The sequence below is a fragment of the Anticarsia gemmatalis genome, chromosome 1 (genome assembly GCF_050436995.1).
Source record: "Anticarsia gemmatalis isolate Benzon Research Colony breed Stoneville strain chromosome 1, ilAntGemm2 primary, whole genome shotgun sequence".
Taxonomy (NCBI): Eukaryota; Metazoa; Arthropoda; class Insecta; order Lepidoptera; family Erebidae; genus Anticarsia; species Anticarsia gemmatalis.
In genome coordinates this window covers 9,895,956-9,914,301 of record NC_134745.1, presented here as the reverse complement: position 1 = coordinate 9,914,301, position 18,346 = coordinate 9,895,956, and the positions used below count along the sequence as shown (strand labels likewise).

At 37.3% G+C, this 18,346-nt stretch overlaps 1 protein-coding gene across 1 annotated transcript in view; it reads right to left on the bottom strand.

Annotated features, from left to right (window-relative positions):
- Nucleotides 1-2,425: 2,425 nt before the first annotated feature.
- The window catches only part of LOC142975391 (uncharacterized), a 42,464-nt gene continuing 26,543 nt past the window's right edge, over nucleotides 2,426-18,346 (bottom strand). The window contains exons 7-16 of the mRNA XM_076118203.1: nucleotides 16,328-16,456; nucleotides 15,658-15,803; nucleotides 14,057-14,279; nucleotides 12,766-13,037; nucleotides 11,685-11,866; nucleotides 11,185-11,373; nucleotides 9,024-9,183; nucleotides 8,415-8,539; nucleotides 7,816-7,982; nucleotides 2,426-5,872 (exon numbers count right to left, since the gene is read on the bottom strand). Coding sequence (XP_075974318.1) covers nucleotides 5,689-5,872; nucleotides 7,816-7,982; nucleotides 8,415-8,539; nucleotides 9,024-9,183; nucleotides 11,185-11,373; nucleotides 11,685-11,866; nucleotides 12,766-13,037; nucleotides 14,057-14,279; nucleotides 15,658-15,803; nucleotides 16,328-16,456 — 1,777 coding nt within the window. The 3' untranslated portion in view covers nucleotides 2,426-5,688. The remainder of the gene's footprint in view (nucleotides 5,873-7,815; nucleotides 7,983-8,414; nucleotides 8,540-9,023; nucleotides 9,184-11,184; nucleotides 11,374-11,684; nucleotides 11,867-12,765; nucleotides 13,038-14,056; nucleotides 14,280-15,657; nucleotides 15,804-16,327; nucleotides 16,457-18,346) is intronic.

The window sequence follows — 18,346 nt, the reverse complement described above, 5'->3', positions numbered from 1 at the left end:
AAATGATCGTTAAAAGTTTTATGGGTTCTGTTTATTTCAGAGTAATTTTCGCCGATTCCGAGTAAAATCTCTGCGAATGTCGTACAATCGAGACAGTTGACATTGATCTGTTCTCAGACTTGGATTTCATGAATAAAGAAGCGTGAGAATTATACAATAAGACGAAACGATTTTTTTTTCAATTATGTATCTACCTATATTTGTCTCGGAGTTTCACATAGATACTATTTTATTTATGTGAAAGCTGAAGGAAAAATGCTTCGCTAAGTAGTATTTTATTTCGGAAGTAACACATTCCACTGGAGGATAATTTGTTATCAGTGACGTAGAGCACACCGCGTTAGCTAATCCTTTACACCGGGCGCCATTAGTACTCGCCGTATTTATGTTCCCCGAGCTCCAATTATATAGTTTTAACGAACTGCACACAGCTCCCGTAAGTTCAACTAAATTCGAATCTCTTTAATTGTTATTGTAAAGTGTAGGGCGCGGAAGATCGCGATATCGTACGCTCGACAGTCTTAAATAAAACTTGCAAATTGCGCGGAGAAAAGAGTTGGGGTTAAGGGAATGAATATCTGCCGTGCCCGCATGTAGTTTAAATTGCGTTTCCTTTGAGTGGGGCACAAAGACGGCGGCTGGATGCGGGAACTTCATCTACCGGAAGACTTTGGCAACGGCCTTTTTCAGGGAACACAACTTTGGGATTGGCGCAGTGCTAGCGAATCAAAAGCTGCTAAGTTAGCAGCCAACTCCGAGCCCATCTTTTCTTCAACTTCATATCTCATTCCATATTTAAGTTATTTAAGTTTAAGAATAAATCTTCTGCATGTTCATACAATTTTCATGTTGATGTACACGAGATCATCGCAGGAATTTAATCTGATAATAATAATAATGCATGTAAGAAGGTATGGCAATGAAACCAGTTTTAACAACCAGGATTACGTTAACATCATTTGGTTATAATTCTATGTAACCACCACACCGATTTTATTTACAAGAAGTATAATATATCAACGTAGAAGCAGCAATAACAAAAGTATAACTAACGAACGTCGTCGCGTGAACACGGGAAATATAAAAGAGAACCACGTACCAAACACTTGTACTGGTAATAGCGAGTAAAGAGAAAAATAAAAGTACTAGTTCGGAACCTATCTTAAAAACAAGTTTCCGCCTTAGAAACCTCAAAGGCAAGAGAGGAAGTTTAAAGAAAGGCAGAGGCGAACATTTCAAATGGAAAGTTTAAACTAAGGAACGATCGAACTGATAAAGCCTCGGTTCGATGTTTGCTTCTATGATTTTGTTAACTCTACTCTCTACGAATCGTATGGAAGGCTCTTGTAATCAGTTCTTGGCACGAGTTTGATGCCACTGTATGTTTTAGAGTTTAAGTATTACAATAGCTTCTTTACTATACGAAATTGGGCGAGTAAACCTACGAGAAGTAACTATAGGTAATGCTATGTTTTCGAGTATTATTCTCTTTTAGCTTCTATCAAGAATGTTAAGGGCAAGCTCTTCTTTCGACAATTAATATGACTATAGACTGTAAAATTGGAAAAATTGTCGTACTTATCATCAATGAACGCTTGTATTACTGTTAGTATAAAACCATTAAAAAAAATATGGCTCTGTTTAGAAGCGTATTTTGCTGTCGTGGTCCAAAATGCTGTTCAAACATAGATAACCATAATCTTAGTAATATATCGGTAGTAATTATTGTAAAAAAATTTGCTTGGCCTTTCTCTGTAATTTTATTGCTTTAACGGTAATATTATTGTATTACTACTTAGCTTAATACTGAAATTGAACAATATGGTTTTTTTAGGTATACGATGAAAGATTCCAGCCCAGCCCTCAAATCGGTTGAGCCGTTTTGACTTAAAACAAGGGCAGAAATATAAATATACTTTCGTATTCATAATATTGAATACGAAAAGAATAAAGTATGTGAGTCCCGCACGAATAGAGGATAGTCTTTACTAGAAGATTAATTAATTTTCTTTGATGGTTACGTCACAGTCTGTGCTAACCTGTGAAAATAAATGAGTTGTGACGGGGCTCCTGCTGCGGCTGCATTTCGTTCATGCCTTTGAAATACCTAACAATTTTTTCCTCTACATAATATTAACGGTAGAAATTTTGATTTTAAAGATTTGAAGCGCGATTTTTCACTGTCGGAACTATCGAAATATGAAAATGCAAGTATACCTCTAGTTCCTAAGATACCCACTAGAGTAGCTAATCAGGATTTCATATCTGATTTGTCAATGGGTCAAATGTTTCATATCTGTAGAAAATAGAATTCATTAAAGAAAACCGTCAAGTAGTTATAGTCATCCATTGATTATTTTTATCTAAAGTCTGTTTCTTTTAAAGGGGTAACAAGGGGTAAGTATAAATAATACACGAATTGCATTCATTTTATCTATTTCAGTGTAACAAACATTATTCATTATTTATAGAATCATCTACCTATTAAAGTTAGCGTTTCATTTAAACTAAGGGAGATGACATTGATTTTATCAATTCTTCTTTCCGTTGATAAAACCAAAGTTATCCAAACTATTTACATCTAAACTAAGTTATATCTAATTACATAAGTGATAATAATTAAACTTTACGCAAAGCTATGTCAACCTATTAGAAAATAAAGCTGTTATACCATACATCTTTATCATCGTGTACATCACTATGCGTTACATTTTATGGTTTTGGTGACAAGGTCTTATATGGGCGAAAATGTGATAAATTTTAAGATATTTTAGCCGCTGCCGATAGCCAGTCATTGGCAATCTAAAGTTGCTTTAGTTAAAACAGCTATTAAAGCTAGGATTTCAGATTTCGTCCATCATAATCTATGTATTTAAATGAAGAATGGGTTCATAGATGTATTGTTCTGGTCGTTGAAACTCAGTTGCTTGTTGAATGACTATCGTATGTCATAGCTGTAATATCGCAACGTATGGCATGCGCCAAGTAACTTTGTATCCCGGAATATACTCGCAAAGAACATAAATTATGAATAAAATTAGTTGCCGTCGTTGTTACGTTTCCATCACACGCATTCCTCTCCTAAACTTCTTTTTTATTTTTGACGTTCTCGGAGCGACTTTCGGCTATATTCAAACACACTCAGTTGTTTAGATTATGTTAAAGTAACGCATCACCACATTTGCTTTGCAAAGTGTGACGTAATTTTCTTGATAATTATTATTTTTTTCTATAATAACAACGTTGTAACGTAAGAAGTTTAGCAATGCATCACTCCACGTCGCGTTATTACGTAACTTGTCACTTTCTTCCGCTCATATAAGACAATGTGTTACGAATGCGCGTCGCGTGTAGCAGGCATTTAATGCAGTTAAAATTGTGCCAGTTAAACTACAAGTACGTGTATTTAACTTTATAACTCATATATACCTAATTCGAGACGGTAAGAGCCAGTTTTCCAGGGTTCGATAACATTCTGGTGGCCAATCTGGTAGATAATTTGACAACAAATGTAAAAAAAAGCTGATACAATTCCATCTAGTATACTATTCGATACTTATCTAGACGTGATAAAACCGTATCTAAAGTTGTCTTTTTTAAAGAGTCATAAAATGTAGGTTGAAAATACACTCCCATATTTAACGTTACGTTTTCCACGTCTGTAACGAGTTAGAAGTTTTAGCCGACAGGCGTATAGCCAGCCAACTTGTTGAGTACGTGATCGTATGCGCTACACATGGATAAACCGAATCTACACACATTTGTTCCCTATCTCGCTTAGGCAGAACGTAAGCGTGTTGTACGTACAAAAATTCTAGAACAACCCAATATTATCCTACCGTATGAAGTATAGGATAATGTTACCGATTTGCAAATACGTTTTACACACGAACGCTCATTTCATATTGATTCGCTCCTAAAAGAAAATGGCTTTTGTACCAAAAATGTGTTATTTTAGACGCAAGAATTGTCAAAGATGAGATTTGCTTTTGATGTATTCACGAGATTGTTTATATAAAGTTGTAGAAATATTGGAAAAACCGATAAACGTGTATGTTTACTGCATTCAATGCCTGCTGCGTCACAGTACTGCGTCCGTTTACTGCAACACCTAAAACCAAACAACTCGGTGCGCAAAACATTCCGCTATTCAGTTTCAATTTTATTATTTTTATTTTAACAAACCTATAAAATATTTCTGTGAGATTTTTTGTGTTTTTTTATTCAATTCCTGTGAAGTGCTTTGAAATCCACGATAGAATGATTAAATTTGACTGTGTAATATTTTCGAATTGCTGGTGATAGAAGTTTAAATATTTTTGTGCTTTAATAACTTTAGTTCATACGAAATTCAGTTGCTTTGAATATTTTTTAGTCTCATATTTTTTATTGATTTTGGAAAATACAGTTTATATTGAAGCCGCCGATATAATCTGAAGTGATCACGATATTTGAACGGTGAAATAAATGCAATTACAATAGAAGTACATTATGATTACATACAAGCAATAAACAGCGAAAAATTGAGAGAAAAACAACTTCAAATGTTAGTTTCTACGGATTTATAATTGACAGTAAGACAGTTACTTAATAAACAGCCATTTATATAAACATTAACGCTACCTTATTAAATACGAAAACAAAGAAACAAATGTTCAGAGAGCGTTGAAATAAAATTACAGCAGAATTTTTGAAGCGATATTATTTTTTCCTACTTATCCAAAAAGTCTTTGGAGGTGTTTTAATCTATGCTATTCTATGAAGATTCGTTTAAGCTTTTTTTATATTCAATATGTACATACATTCACTCGTATTCCATACAAAGTCTTTGGTATACTGTACAATTGTAACTAGAAGAGTGAAATAATAAATAGCCCGTGAACACTCGCTGGTTAGGGTTAGAATACTTTCGGCATACCGTTTGATATATGTGCTTGTTTTCACGAAGCACACTTCGCCACTTTTCCCTGTACTTTGATTTATGATCGAGAATAAATCAATGAAATTGACAGTTTTAAATAAGGTATTGTAAAACTGAATTTATAATGTGAACTATGATTTTAAAACAGAACTAATAATATTGATTCAACATTTTCTATTAAGTTTTTTAATTGAAATACATATCATTATCTATAAAATTAATGTGCGTTACATTTATGACAAACAAAATCAAACACGCAATTTTGAAAAGGGCATATGTCTCATGTCTCTCTTATTCAAGAAGTGTCCTTTTCAAATTTGCATTCTATTCATCTATGATTCACACTTTCAGGTATTTATTAAACATCTTGTTGTGTAGCACCTAATACTTACAAGAACACCGTGACTCTCTCGTTTCGTCAAAAAACCAAGCTTTTCTTTATTTCTAACACTTTTGTTACAATCAGCTTCAAAGTCTTACCACTGTTACACTTTTCATTGCACCAAATAACATACCAAGCAACCTTTCTTAACTACTAAAACTCACTTAAATGGGGAAAAACTACACAAAAAACGGCTAAGTTTTGAAATGTCATTAAAACAAAAAAAAAGAGTTCGTTGCTGTCATTTTATAAAAATAATTATATGGCAAGATTATTGCAGGAAATTTAGTTTTTCGATGATATCTGACTGATAAACATTAAAACTAATATATTTTACTGTAATTTTTTCCCATATAATAGAGTTTTACACCCACTACATTTCGTTTCAAAGTCTTAACACTGGTATCCAGAATACACAGTATAAAAGTATTTGCGTCGTCGTGATTGTGGTGGCCGCAGCAGACGCCGCCGGCGCGGGCGTCGGTGGACCCAAGCGATTGTTCGCTCGAACCACTTGCGATCGCCACCGTATCGTATACAGCGGCTGTTGCCTTGATAGTGCTACTAACCTATAGAAAAAGAAGAATATAAGACACTGTTTCTTTATTTTTTGATAAGCCCGCATTAAGAATTGCTCTTGTGTCGCGGGGACTTTTACAAAGATGCAAACAACGATTACAAAGTACAACCAGACCCAAAACAACTATTTGTGGATCGCACAAATAATTGTTCCTTGTGGGATTCGAACCCATGACCTCGTGACGCAATGGTAGTGGCATGGCGACCGCCTTAACTACTGCGCCACGGAGATTTGAATCTACGAGTCTGATATATTATATATGGGTCGATGTCTGTGCAAAATTGGATTGAATTGATATGAAATGGAAATCTAAAAAACGTATACCTCGGTGTAACCCGTGTAACGGTTATGGAATTGGACTAGTGATCGACTTTCTACTACCGGTGCGAATATACTTCTAGCCACTATTGAGGTAGATGAGTTTTGCAAGTTGTGCAGTTCAAACAATAGTCTACAACGATAAAAATGAAAAGTCGTCCAGAAAAGCAATTAGAGCGTTGAGCTATATAAAGCAGAGACTTTTCATTTACACACATTTAAATCTTGAATACTAAAATGAAAGCTCTGTGTGATAAAGTTACTTAGTAATGTACAGTTCTACAATTTAATTCTTTCAGTTAACTCAGTGGATGGCTCCATTCAATTTCTCCTAATTAATTAATAAATTTAAGTTAGTTAATAACTTCGTATTCTACGAGTGTATTTTCTGATACGCTTTATAATTCATTCGCTGAGTAGTTCACTTCGAGCTAGCCGGGTTTTTTCGGTTTGAAAATACAATGGCGAACAAAGAAAGCCATTAACCTTAGTGCGTACCTATTGTTTGATTCCATTTAATAACAGCCAGTACCACTATCGTATAGAAGTTACGCGTGTTGGTTTTCAATAGCACTATTGGCCAATACATAAAGCCAAAGTGCATTCGTTTTATTGAAAAAAAGTGTGGTTAAAAACTAAACCATCTAACGCGAAAAGCTGCAGCGGGAACACCTAAAAACTTCATTTAGTGTCCCACCTGTGTCCGCCGAAAAGGACGTTTCGCGTCGACCTCTCGATTCATCGACAAAGGTATGTTTTCACACATCGTTATTCAGGATTTACGAGTGAAAATGTCATTTCGGAAACACGCCACGTACCCTCTTACGGCTTCCTCTAATATGCACAAAGAAAAAAGATCTTTGTACCGAGAAAGTAGCTAAATAAAAGCATGCGCTCTTACGTATTTGGCACGTCGGTTGGTGTATTAAAGCCGAGGGCCATTCATAAATAATTTATCGTAGCGTTTTTCTTTCTTTTGGAAATTGTTTAGACCGTGCTAAAAGCTCGCGAAAGATTTTTTGAGCGAACTAGATGTATACATAATACGTGTATACATGTGTCATTGAACAAAAACATTATGTGTCGAGTTAACAATCTAATCCTCATACATTTTGTCGTAGATAAAGCAATTCTCAATTTAGGATACTATTTCAATTAGTTGGCCAATCGATCTCGTCATCTCGATAATGTCCGGAATTCATACATACGTAATGACGACCGTATTGGGCCACGAGGCAAGTGAATTAAACTAGACCAGGTGAGCTAGTTCACTACATCGAACCGTATTGTGCGATGTCTTACAATTTACTGTAGCTATTTTCAGTATATGTTTTTGTTTACAAATGTGTTATCGTTCCATCGCATCTTTGTTTGCATCTCTATTCAGTATTCTAGGTTTCCTAACATAAGTTTTAACTTATATTCAGTAACCTAGACGGTAGAATAGGGGTTGTTTTACCGAAAATACCTCAGTATTTACAGATTAAGTATATTTGTGCATATCATATTTATACATTGCAATACCTGTCTCGGCGTATTACAGTATCTCGGCGTACAAGCTTAGCTCTTGAAGCCTACACAGGCAGGATATCTTAGCGTATAATTTATACATACCTAATAACGACTGTGTTGAGTCGCCAGGGCAGCGTGTAAGTATGATTCTTATGTCGTGCACAGAAGGTGTATAATAGTTCGCCCGCCGCCCCCGCCAGGCCCGCGTCGTTGGCTCCGGGGCCCGACCACTCGTGCAGAGTGATGTTCCAAGAGCCGCACGACTTATCCTATGGAAATACTTTCATGGAATGTCCACCTTAATCGAAATAATAATGATGGTGACTTGAACGAGGATGAGGCAATCTGTTGAATGATTCAGCTACCTCATGTCCGAAATGTCGGATTGAAATGCTTGAATGAAACTTATAGCTAGGCTCGTGATTTATTTAGGTTATTAAAGAGTAATTTTTAAGAATGTTTTTTTTATAATACTTCTACTTAATTAAAATAAAAGCTCTAAACCTGTATTAAATTAAATAAAAAAAGCAGGTTTAGTTTTACCTCAGTACCTCAGTACAACATATTTTCACTTTCTTCAACATAATTTTCTACTAAGTAAAATGTTTTCCGACACTGAAAACTCCCAGAGAATAAATAAAGTCAAGAGATGAGTAAAGTAAAATAAGGAAAAACCTTCTCAAGCTTTTATCGCGGCTTACCTGCTCAGACGTGATGTCAATGAACAACTGCCGCTCGACGTTCGAGTCTAATACCCAAGTGCATTGTTGATAGAAAAACTCATTCAGACTGCCCGTAACCGACACGTTTCTCGACGATATTTCACCTGCACAGAGAAAAAACAAAATGAAGTCTTTCAGTAGGAAATAATAAATTTAAAAGGCGATACCGAGACATCTACCTACGTGGGCAATAATGCGACGTTAAGACAGGCACGACGACTCGCCGCAATAGCGACGTTGTAATTGGAACTTTACGATGTTGTTCAAGGTTTTTTTCGATTCAGTGTTACCCTAGGCGGTGTGAAACTGGGTCGTGCCACGTAATTTGGTCGGACGCGCCCCGCCGCGCCGCTCCGCTGAGAACAATACCCGACGCGTTTTTCCAAACGTCTGAGACGCGCGTCGAATGTCAAATACAACTGTTTGTTTTTTCGCTTTATGTGATTGGGGGTCTACAGAGTTCATTGGGGATAAATTGCCGATTATATCCGCTGAGATCTCCTCTTCGAATTATCCTTGATTTCGTTTTATGTAATGTAAATCCTGTTGTTTACAGTAGAACGCGAGCGGAGTGAATAAAACGCTTACCTGAATGAGTCGTATACGTTCGTTGTCCGCACATGGCGTCATCGTTGAAACTGTATGCGGCCGCGTAATCAAAACCGCGGCTCGCGTACGTGTAATGAGCCACAGAGTACTCTAACCGAACACTCGTCCAACTTCGCACCACCACCGGTAACCAGGCCGCCTGTCAACAAAATATAAATTATAAAAAAGGTTGTTGTGCGTTTTTCACAATCATAATTTTGAATAAGCGGAAAAGGGAAAAAATAATATTGTTTTAGCACCCATTAGCAGCATTCTTTATTTGTTTGGTTGGGAATTTAGATTAGTTGAGTAGTGGCTTTTGTACTGCCAGTTTATATTTCAGAAAGTAAATATATAACGTAATGAACATAAAAATGTTTCAAATTGAATACGTTACTAGACACGTTATTTCAAAGAGCAAGCTTTAATATTTACTCGTAGTCGGCAAAAAGTTAATATTTGTTTAGATTCCGCGCCAGGGCATAAAAACATGTATCCGATACACGGCTTCATCATAAACGTCGGTACGTGCACAGCGTATTGACACATTCAGCGGTCAACGGTCTACGCAATAGGCATACGCAGTCCGCTACTAAGTAATTGAATTTTCAGGGGCGAGACTCGGGAGCTGTCGCCCCGAGGTGCGTCGTCGGTCGACCACTAATAACAGGGGCGGACGGATGACATGCCGCCAGTTAGACCATGTTTTATGAGTACCGGGACATGGACCGCCGAACTGAAGCCCGTTTTAGATATTGCCAAAAGTCCATTTTCCAACAACGCGGCCTCGTAACAATTTGGCGCGGACGGCGTCAAGCCCTGACGGGGGTAAAGCACTGTTAATAATTAAATTACGCGCGCGTTCTGCGATGTAAGATAACAAAGCACTGTATCATATCTCTGTTGGTTGCTACTCACTTCCCGTCAATGTAAACACATCAATATAAATTGAACATAAATACACCGGAAGCAAAACCACCTTGCTCTTCCATAGTACTACGGAATGCGACCTGAATTATTTATTATTCAATAAATCGAGTATTGTTACAAAAATCTGAACGAAACCAAATACCCCAGGTCTATTTTAGGTATAAAGTAAATACAATGTTAATAAAAACTAAGTCGCCTCATTTATGGAAATAATTTTCAGAGGGCCCAAATTAAAATAAAAATTAAACTAGTTTGGTCGTTTCAAAAGAAAGTTAATTTGTATGAAGTAGTATTAAACATGGTAAGTAAATTATTAAGCGGCATATTTGCTTTTATGTAGGAGTCCCTATACGCTCGGGTGGTCGTTCCGCGCTTTATTGCTGTTACATACTTAATAGTAACCCTCTTACTTAATTATGCGGATCGCACCGCAGGCCGGCGCGTCGTCGCTGCGGAAGGGTTGCCGCGTCCTCCGCCCGTGTTAGCATAAGGCCTCAGTAACACGATTAATTTATTTGTTGTCGTATATTCAGAGAGAGTAATAATTAGATCACGCATTTCGGTTCCTGTTTGCCGAAGACCCGTGTTTATTCTAGGTGAAATTGAAATGTACAAAGTACAGGCTACACGAGCACGTCACGGAAGTACGTAACAGTTTATATACAAAACTGTGTAACATCGTATTGTGCCGGACCTGTGATTTTTCCCGTCGATTACCCTCGATGTTTCCCTTAATATTTCAAGCAATTAACGTCAATTTTCTTGTCGATGGTTTCCGAATATTTCATTCGCTCAGATAGCCGTAATGAACGTCAATTCCAATGAGTGTCACGTCGAGCACTGTTATTTTTTGAATTGCAAATAAGGGACCGGTGCGTCATAAAGTTATAAGTTCTTGTTTTAAAATTACCTCATCTTGTATTCAATGTGGAGCAGGTATCGGATATTTTCATTCATTTTTCGAGTGGTTTCACTGAAAAATTGGTAGGTATATGGGATACCAATTTTACTGACTTTACTTTATAAGTTTGCTAGTATATTAAGGCATGATGAGTTACTTACTCGGTATAATATGTTGTCACTATAGACTTACGTAATGGCTTAATAAACTCACGTTAGGCACAAAAGTTCATAATAACCTATTATGCGTAACTTGCAGAAAATACCAAACAATATCCAAACACGCTTCCAGAAGTTACAAAAAAAACACAGAAACAAAAAGCATTCTCACCTGAAAGTCTCCACAGAGGCAGGAGAGATGTGTACCATCGCCGGCGACGAGAGCCACGTGGTCGTGATAGTACAGCGGCGTGTTGGAGCGACACTCACAGCCCGCGTCCCCGCACGCCGTGCGACAACCCCCCGCACCCACCACCGTGCCCGTCGGCTCCGCACTCCACATGCGCTCCAGACGTTGGATCTAATGAAACAAATGCGCACATACATAATTATATCAGGACTGTTCCTTAAGCTTTTGTTTGTGTTTGTTGACGTTTGAAACGTAAAAAGAAAAACTGTACAGTACATTATACTATACATTTCCAGCAATATACTATGAAAACAATATTTTGACGCGTCCATTACATGAAATGCCGTAGCAAATTTCGTAGCATCGTAGCAAACCTCGTAGACAGCTACGTGTACGGCGTAGCTTCTTTCAGAAATAGCTACGACAGATTTGTATAGAATGTTTCTGTGACTTTTGTAATTCACTAACCTAAAGTTCCTTACCTCAATTGTAACGCTCTGATTTGAAGCAGGTATGAAGCGATGCGTACAAAGCAATCGTTCTTCGATGTTCCAGAATATGTGGTGGTGTGATGGAGCTGCCACGCCCCCATGCGCAGGCGACGCGAGGCCGTAGTGCGTCGCCGCGCATGTCGCGTCGGGAGACGCTGTGCCTTCGTGTTGTTCTAAGAAGAAGAAGACGATTAGAAAACTCTATATGCTCATAAATCATTTTAGAAGAAGACAATCGTAAGATGGATGAAATAAAGAGTACGTTACAGCATGTTTTCTCATCTCGTCACTTATATAACAGTTCCAATTTCTCTACGTAACTTGTTGAAGAACAAAGCTAAAGAAATTTATGAAAATAATATGTCAGTTTTCGCGACTCAATCTGAACAGAGTTATAGCTTAGCTGTAGTACAAATAATGTAAAGAAAACACTAGGAATAAACATAAGAGATATAACATTCATTTATCACTTGTTCCATTACCACTACTGTTTCAGAGGCATAAAGCTCTTGAAGCAACCCACAACAGGAAACATCAAATTACACCGCTGTTTTATTCATACAAACACAAATAATGTGGCGAGATTATTTCCCATACGTCTTTTATTTTTCCACTCACCAATCATTGTATATCACACACATACAAAGAGGCTTGCACATAAACATTCACATTACGAACGTAAGCACCAGTAGAATTTAGTCTCCGTGAATAATTTCATCTATTCCTTTTCTGTTTCACTCATCAAATATCATTGTTTATGTCTTGTTGTGAAGCAAAAATATATTTTTCTGTCGGTTTTCCTTGATATTTCTAGTGAATGCGTTATGCTGTGGTTACATTAAGCGTTGTTTATTGAGGGGTCCACGGTCAACGAGGCTCCTATCTACCAGAGTATTGTTATAGCAGTCAATGTTTAGATGGGTCACCATCACTTAAAGATATACCGCTAGGAGTATACCAAATTATTTTATGCAGTAAAAGTGGGTACCTAAAACACTGACGCAGCTAAAAATCACTTTTGTTACAAGATTACTAAATGCGATATCGACTTTAGTTATATATTCGTACTCACCATCGTGGAAAGCGAAAGCCCCGTCCACAAACTCCTCTTCGTCTGGAGTTTGCGAGCTCGCTCTTCTTACCAGGATAGTCAAGTTAGCACCTTTAGACGTCACGGCTTGACGTATCAGGAACCGGCCGGAAGGATCCCTGGCCTCCCTCACTGCCGGTCCACATACCCTAAGCAGGGCACGGTCCCCACGCTCAGACCTGTCTCTCTCTCCTCTCCCACCGAATTCGTGAAGACCCTCTAAGATCTCAATATGAGATCGACAGCTTTGTAACCTGGATAAAGCATAATAAGTACTCTAGTTGATTGATTTAAGCAACACATTAAAGAAAGTGAAGTCAGATTCGTCATAAAGCTTGAGTTTCTAAATGTACTAACACGACACAATGCAGCGACAGAAAATAAATATTTGAGGGTTAGGGTTTCTTGAGAACATTGTTTGAAATGCTTTAGAAAAGAAAACCACGACTTCATTGCTCATATCAAACAGACGTGAAAAAATGTTAGCTATTTTGAAGTGATTCATACAGGATTTAAATTTAAAATGTTGTGCAAACATCGCGACATTTACTAGTCTTCAAGCAAAATACTCCCTGTTCATATATGTATTCTATGACATAAATTGGCGTTGGGAGCTAGGCTATCGCCACGGAAATAAGATTCGAACCGGTGAAGCGGAGAAAATACTGTTGCTACATGTATTATTTATAAATGTAGGTTAGTGTAAGGGATTCGCGTACAAGAGCGAGTGTATTTATGTACATTGTGCATATAATGTTATCATTCCCCGACTATATTACGGGTGGAGTGATTAACTAAATGCTGGTCTGTTTACTTAATATATGGATTGTAATCTAAACTCATTCAAATTCCTTCCGCTCTATTAAACTGATAAGGGGATGATACGACTACATTAGGACTCGCCCTAACTGTTATGAAGGTAGTATACATAAACAGGGTGTGAATGCCGACTTAATTTCCCATAAATATAAAAAGCCCATAAGCTTGATTAGGTGTTTCACAATTCACGCACATTCTCAATGTGTTTATTTTTCACAGGAACTAAGCCAAAGCGTTGCGTGTGCCAAATTATAAACTCAGAGGCGGTACTGACAGAAACTGCAATACAAGTCTCTGCAAAATTGGATTTCGTTCAAGTGGTGTGCAAGCGGCAAGAGTTATGGAAAATTGTCGAACGCATTGATAATCATGTTCCTCATATCAGTTCCTGTCGTACTTTCTTTTGGAGTGTGCGTGGAACTAATAGGACTTGTTTACTGAACTCCAGACTTACCTTAAATTATAATTAAATAGTGAGACTTGGACGACGTCTGTGGGTGCGCCCACTAGGTGTATGACACACTGGGCGCGCCACGAGGTGGCTCTCGAGTCGAAGTGGCCGGAGCGCGCGCCCCCCGCGCCGAAGCCCCGCACAGTGGCGCCGCACCCCACCCTCGCGCCATTCCCACTGGACACTTCATTTGTCATCCCGTTACTATCTACTGGTATCCTATCCGCTACAAAAATAACATATTTGAGGATGTGTTTCCACTTGTAAACAACATGGTTTATTTTTATTGTTCTCTATACTTTATCAGAGGCTAAGGAAACAATATAAAGTTTATCTTACAGGGAAACCTTTTCCAGCTCAGGTTCAATAAATAGGAAAGGATTATCGTGGGGTATGGACAACTTGTCAGTATACATGTATTCTTTAAACCGAGGCTTGTGTGGGTTTATCCGTTCTGCGGTAAACACACTTTGCATTTTTCAATAATGTTAGCCGCGTTAGGAATATTCAACTAAAGTGTTCAGCGTTGCTTGGAATTTTGAAAAACTTAATTAATTCAGAAGTTCAAGCTTCAGCGTTAATTTGGAAGCGAAAGAAAACACCGAACAGCTTTCCAACTTCCACAAGTTTGAAAAACTAAAATAAAAGGTATGTGGGAAAATGTTCAGTTTTGCACGTTGGCTTTTTTGTTTACAATCGCTTCATCCGAACTCCGAACCATCCAATCTTTAGTTCTTGATGTCAATAAAACTTACAAATTCTATTATAAATTGCGTTAGGTAGTACGAGTAGTTAGCAAGTAATAAAAATATTTTTAGAGCAGAGAATTTTCCATCATTTTCTTGTCTTAGCGACGCTAGAAAATTAACTGAGGTCGCACATTGTCACATTTTTAACGCTGCCAACGCCGGAAGGCGCTCCGTGAATACTCTTTGATTTTTTGTATTTTTTCTGGGTGGTAGACGTCTGAAAAATTTTAAAACCTCAAAAACGGGGTGTGCTTTATAATTCACGAAATACTGGCGTTTTTGCTGATGTCAGTTGTTAGGTACTGTAAAAACCTAGTGGTTCTGGTTAGCAAAACCTATTTTACTTTCATTTATGCAGCTAAGTTGTGAAACTCGAATAATAATATTACGAACATGATAGTAATACTTTACAATAGTATGATTCCATGAATAGTAATTTTCCTGGAAAAACAGCAATAAATAGTTCTTACTTGAGCAAAATATAGACGTATAATATGAAGTTTCAAGAACTGACTACAATAGCCAGTGAGAAACTAAGATGTAAAAAGATATTAGCAACAAGCAGCAATTCGAAACTAATGGAGCGTTTAACCCGACTAGTTGACATATGGGTGCTCTTTAGACTATTTGATCTCATTATCTTCGACACGTTAGAAGATGGGTCTAGTCGAATCCGACTTAGACAATAACTAGAAGCTGTACATCAAATCGGAAAGAAGGAACTCAGACGACTTTAACTACTTTTAACCATTCTGGCAAAAGGTTTCCCACGTAACCGAAAAAGAGAAAATATAAATTCAAACAAGTGGTAGTTGCAACTGTGTAGTAACTAGTTGTACAAATAGGTATAATTACCGTGCTGCATATGATGTGTTAACGCGGCTAATGGCGGCGAGGCAGGAACCACAGTGGGTGGCGAACCACTGCTCTCAATTCTCTCAATAAACTCGAGCTTCGCTATAAATCCGTTATAGTCGTACGGCGGTACTAATGGCCCGGAACTGTAAAGTATCATCACGTTAGCAATTCACCACACACTTACGTGTGAATCATAACACATTTATTGCAAATATGACTTGGTTAATGGTTAATTCTGACGTCATAGCTCGAATTAAGTTTAATGATGGCCAAGTTCGTGTTCTTTGATCATTTCAATGTATGTCAATTATCATGACGATGGAATACATGAAAATTAATGTTACACATTAGCACTGATATTTGTTTGATTATACCGATCTTTATGCTTTTTCGATCATACAAACACTTCATATTAGACGGACAGTGCTAATTAATGGATCAATCTAATATAATAGTTAAGTGCTCTAATACTGAACACTAGCATGTTCAGCGCAAATATGAGTGCAAACCAATGGAGCACTTCAATTACACCATATTTCTCTTCTTCTAACGTAAAACATATAGCACGTGGCTTAGTTATTCTTTCTGTTTCTTACATATAAACGTGGTCGTAACGTGGTAGAAATTTAATAAAGTTAGCCATTTTAAGAAACATATGTTTACTTACTTAAATTCCAGCAGTAGATTGGGCCCCGGATGTTCAAGTGTGGCGGTGCGCTCGGCGCACAGGGTGCCTAGTAACGACGCAGAGGGCGAGCTCCCCGCCCGTAGCGTCAGGTAATCCGTCGTACAATGACTGAGAAACAATATTCTATATAACATCTTAAGATAGCTAGTTGAGAAACAATGAGATAGTTGATTGCTCCTGTAGTCTGTGTGGTGGTGAATGAGACTGTCAGTAACTAGGCCTTGGGTTCATTTCACTGGTTAGACAAAGCTATTTTTCAGAAGAAGTTTCAATACAAAATAGCAAGAGTATAATGAATATACCTCCGTATAGTTTATGGCTACTGTTCCACTCGTAACGTCTGTGCAGATAAATATATTTATTACGTCTTAATCTTAACGCATAAATCTTAAAAACCCATCAAAATGCACTTCAGAAGCAAATAGCCCAAGTTTAGTAGGAAATAACTGCACACTATTTGTAGCACTATCATAAGAAATCCCGTTTTGAAAGGGATCATAAAGCGCAACGTGTTTCTTTCAAACTTTATGGCGAGTGTGTTTGTGCTAAATCTGGTAGCTAAAGTGGCCCAGCTCGCGTGTGAACATTCTACCTATTAGTATGTTGGAAAACGTATTGCAGAAAGATAGCGCTTTTATTTCTCTCCCCTGGCACTCCTTTGGGATTTATCGCAGAACTAGTGCTAGTGAAACAAAGATATATCAATGTGTATCCACATTATCATCCCGGGAAAATGCTGCAATTGAAACAAAACGAGCTCTTTGTCTTTTTCAATTTGAGTTGTGGTTTACTTTTGAAGTCTTGGTTATTTCTAGTTTTACAGCTTGTGATAAAATAGTACTTTATTTACTATCTAGTAAAAAGACTTAGAAAAGAAAACTTAAAGATATGGTTAAAGTAAAATTGTTGAGTCAACTGAATTGATAAGAAGTTGTAGTAGATTAGTTCTTGAAAAGTATATAATACTTCTAAGTCCTAGTTTGGCTAGTAATCTGCAAATATTACATCTTTATAATTTCCTAGTTACCTAATTTTTTTACTATAAAATGTTATAAATTGGTTAAGTTATATTAATGAGAGATGCAGTTAAAGGTTAAATACTTTTCTAAAAATATTCTTTTTTGCGCACTTCATGTCTTGCACGGATCATCTAAAAATAATCCAAGTCTCGTGAATAAAATAAATATATTTCACGTCGTACCTGTCAAGTATTAAATTTTATAAAACGCTTGAGCTTCATCTATAAACTCCGATATCTTGGATACCAGTTGGGTATAAATTGAGATCTTTTTTAAAAAAATACTTTCGTCAAGAATTTGTGAATATCCACCGAGCAATATCGACGATGTTAAAATACTTGGCATTTTCCAACCGTCAGCATGGAAACGAATCGTTTGAGCGGCAAATACATTTCAATATACACAGATATATTTTAATAAGGGTGAGTGTATGTATAATTGTGTGTGAAAGTAGTAACAAGAGAATGTAGGAGAGTCATTACGAAATGAGTCAAGTGGGCCGGCTTAAAGTCGGTTGAGATCACATTACGCGAAGCCTGGATACGGCAATTAACCCTAAGCCTTATACGCTACGCATGCTAATCAAGTTTATGTTTTGTCTGAAACTCCTAATTTAATGTCGTTTTAAAATGTAGCGGGCCCTGAACATAAAATGTACTTGACGTAAACAGGCAGAGTGCGGAACAGTTCACAATTCTTGGCGAAAATTCAATTTGACTGTACCAGACCAATCTGCTCGGTTTAAAGCAAGTTACGTGAATAGTACACCAATAGCATTAAAAGGACAAGATAATGAATGACATAATTAAAATAAATGATTAAGTTCATAACTAACGTATAAAAAATGGAGCTGTACCGCGATTCTGTACAACTATCGAGTATCGACTACCGACTCGCTATCGAAAAATTTTGTATGAAAAATTGATCAGCGCCCCTAGCGGATTTTCGCAACAACTATGTTCGTCAATGGCGCCATTTT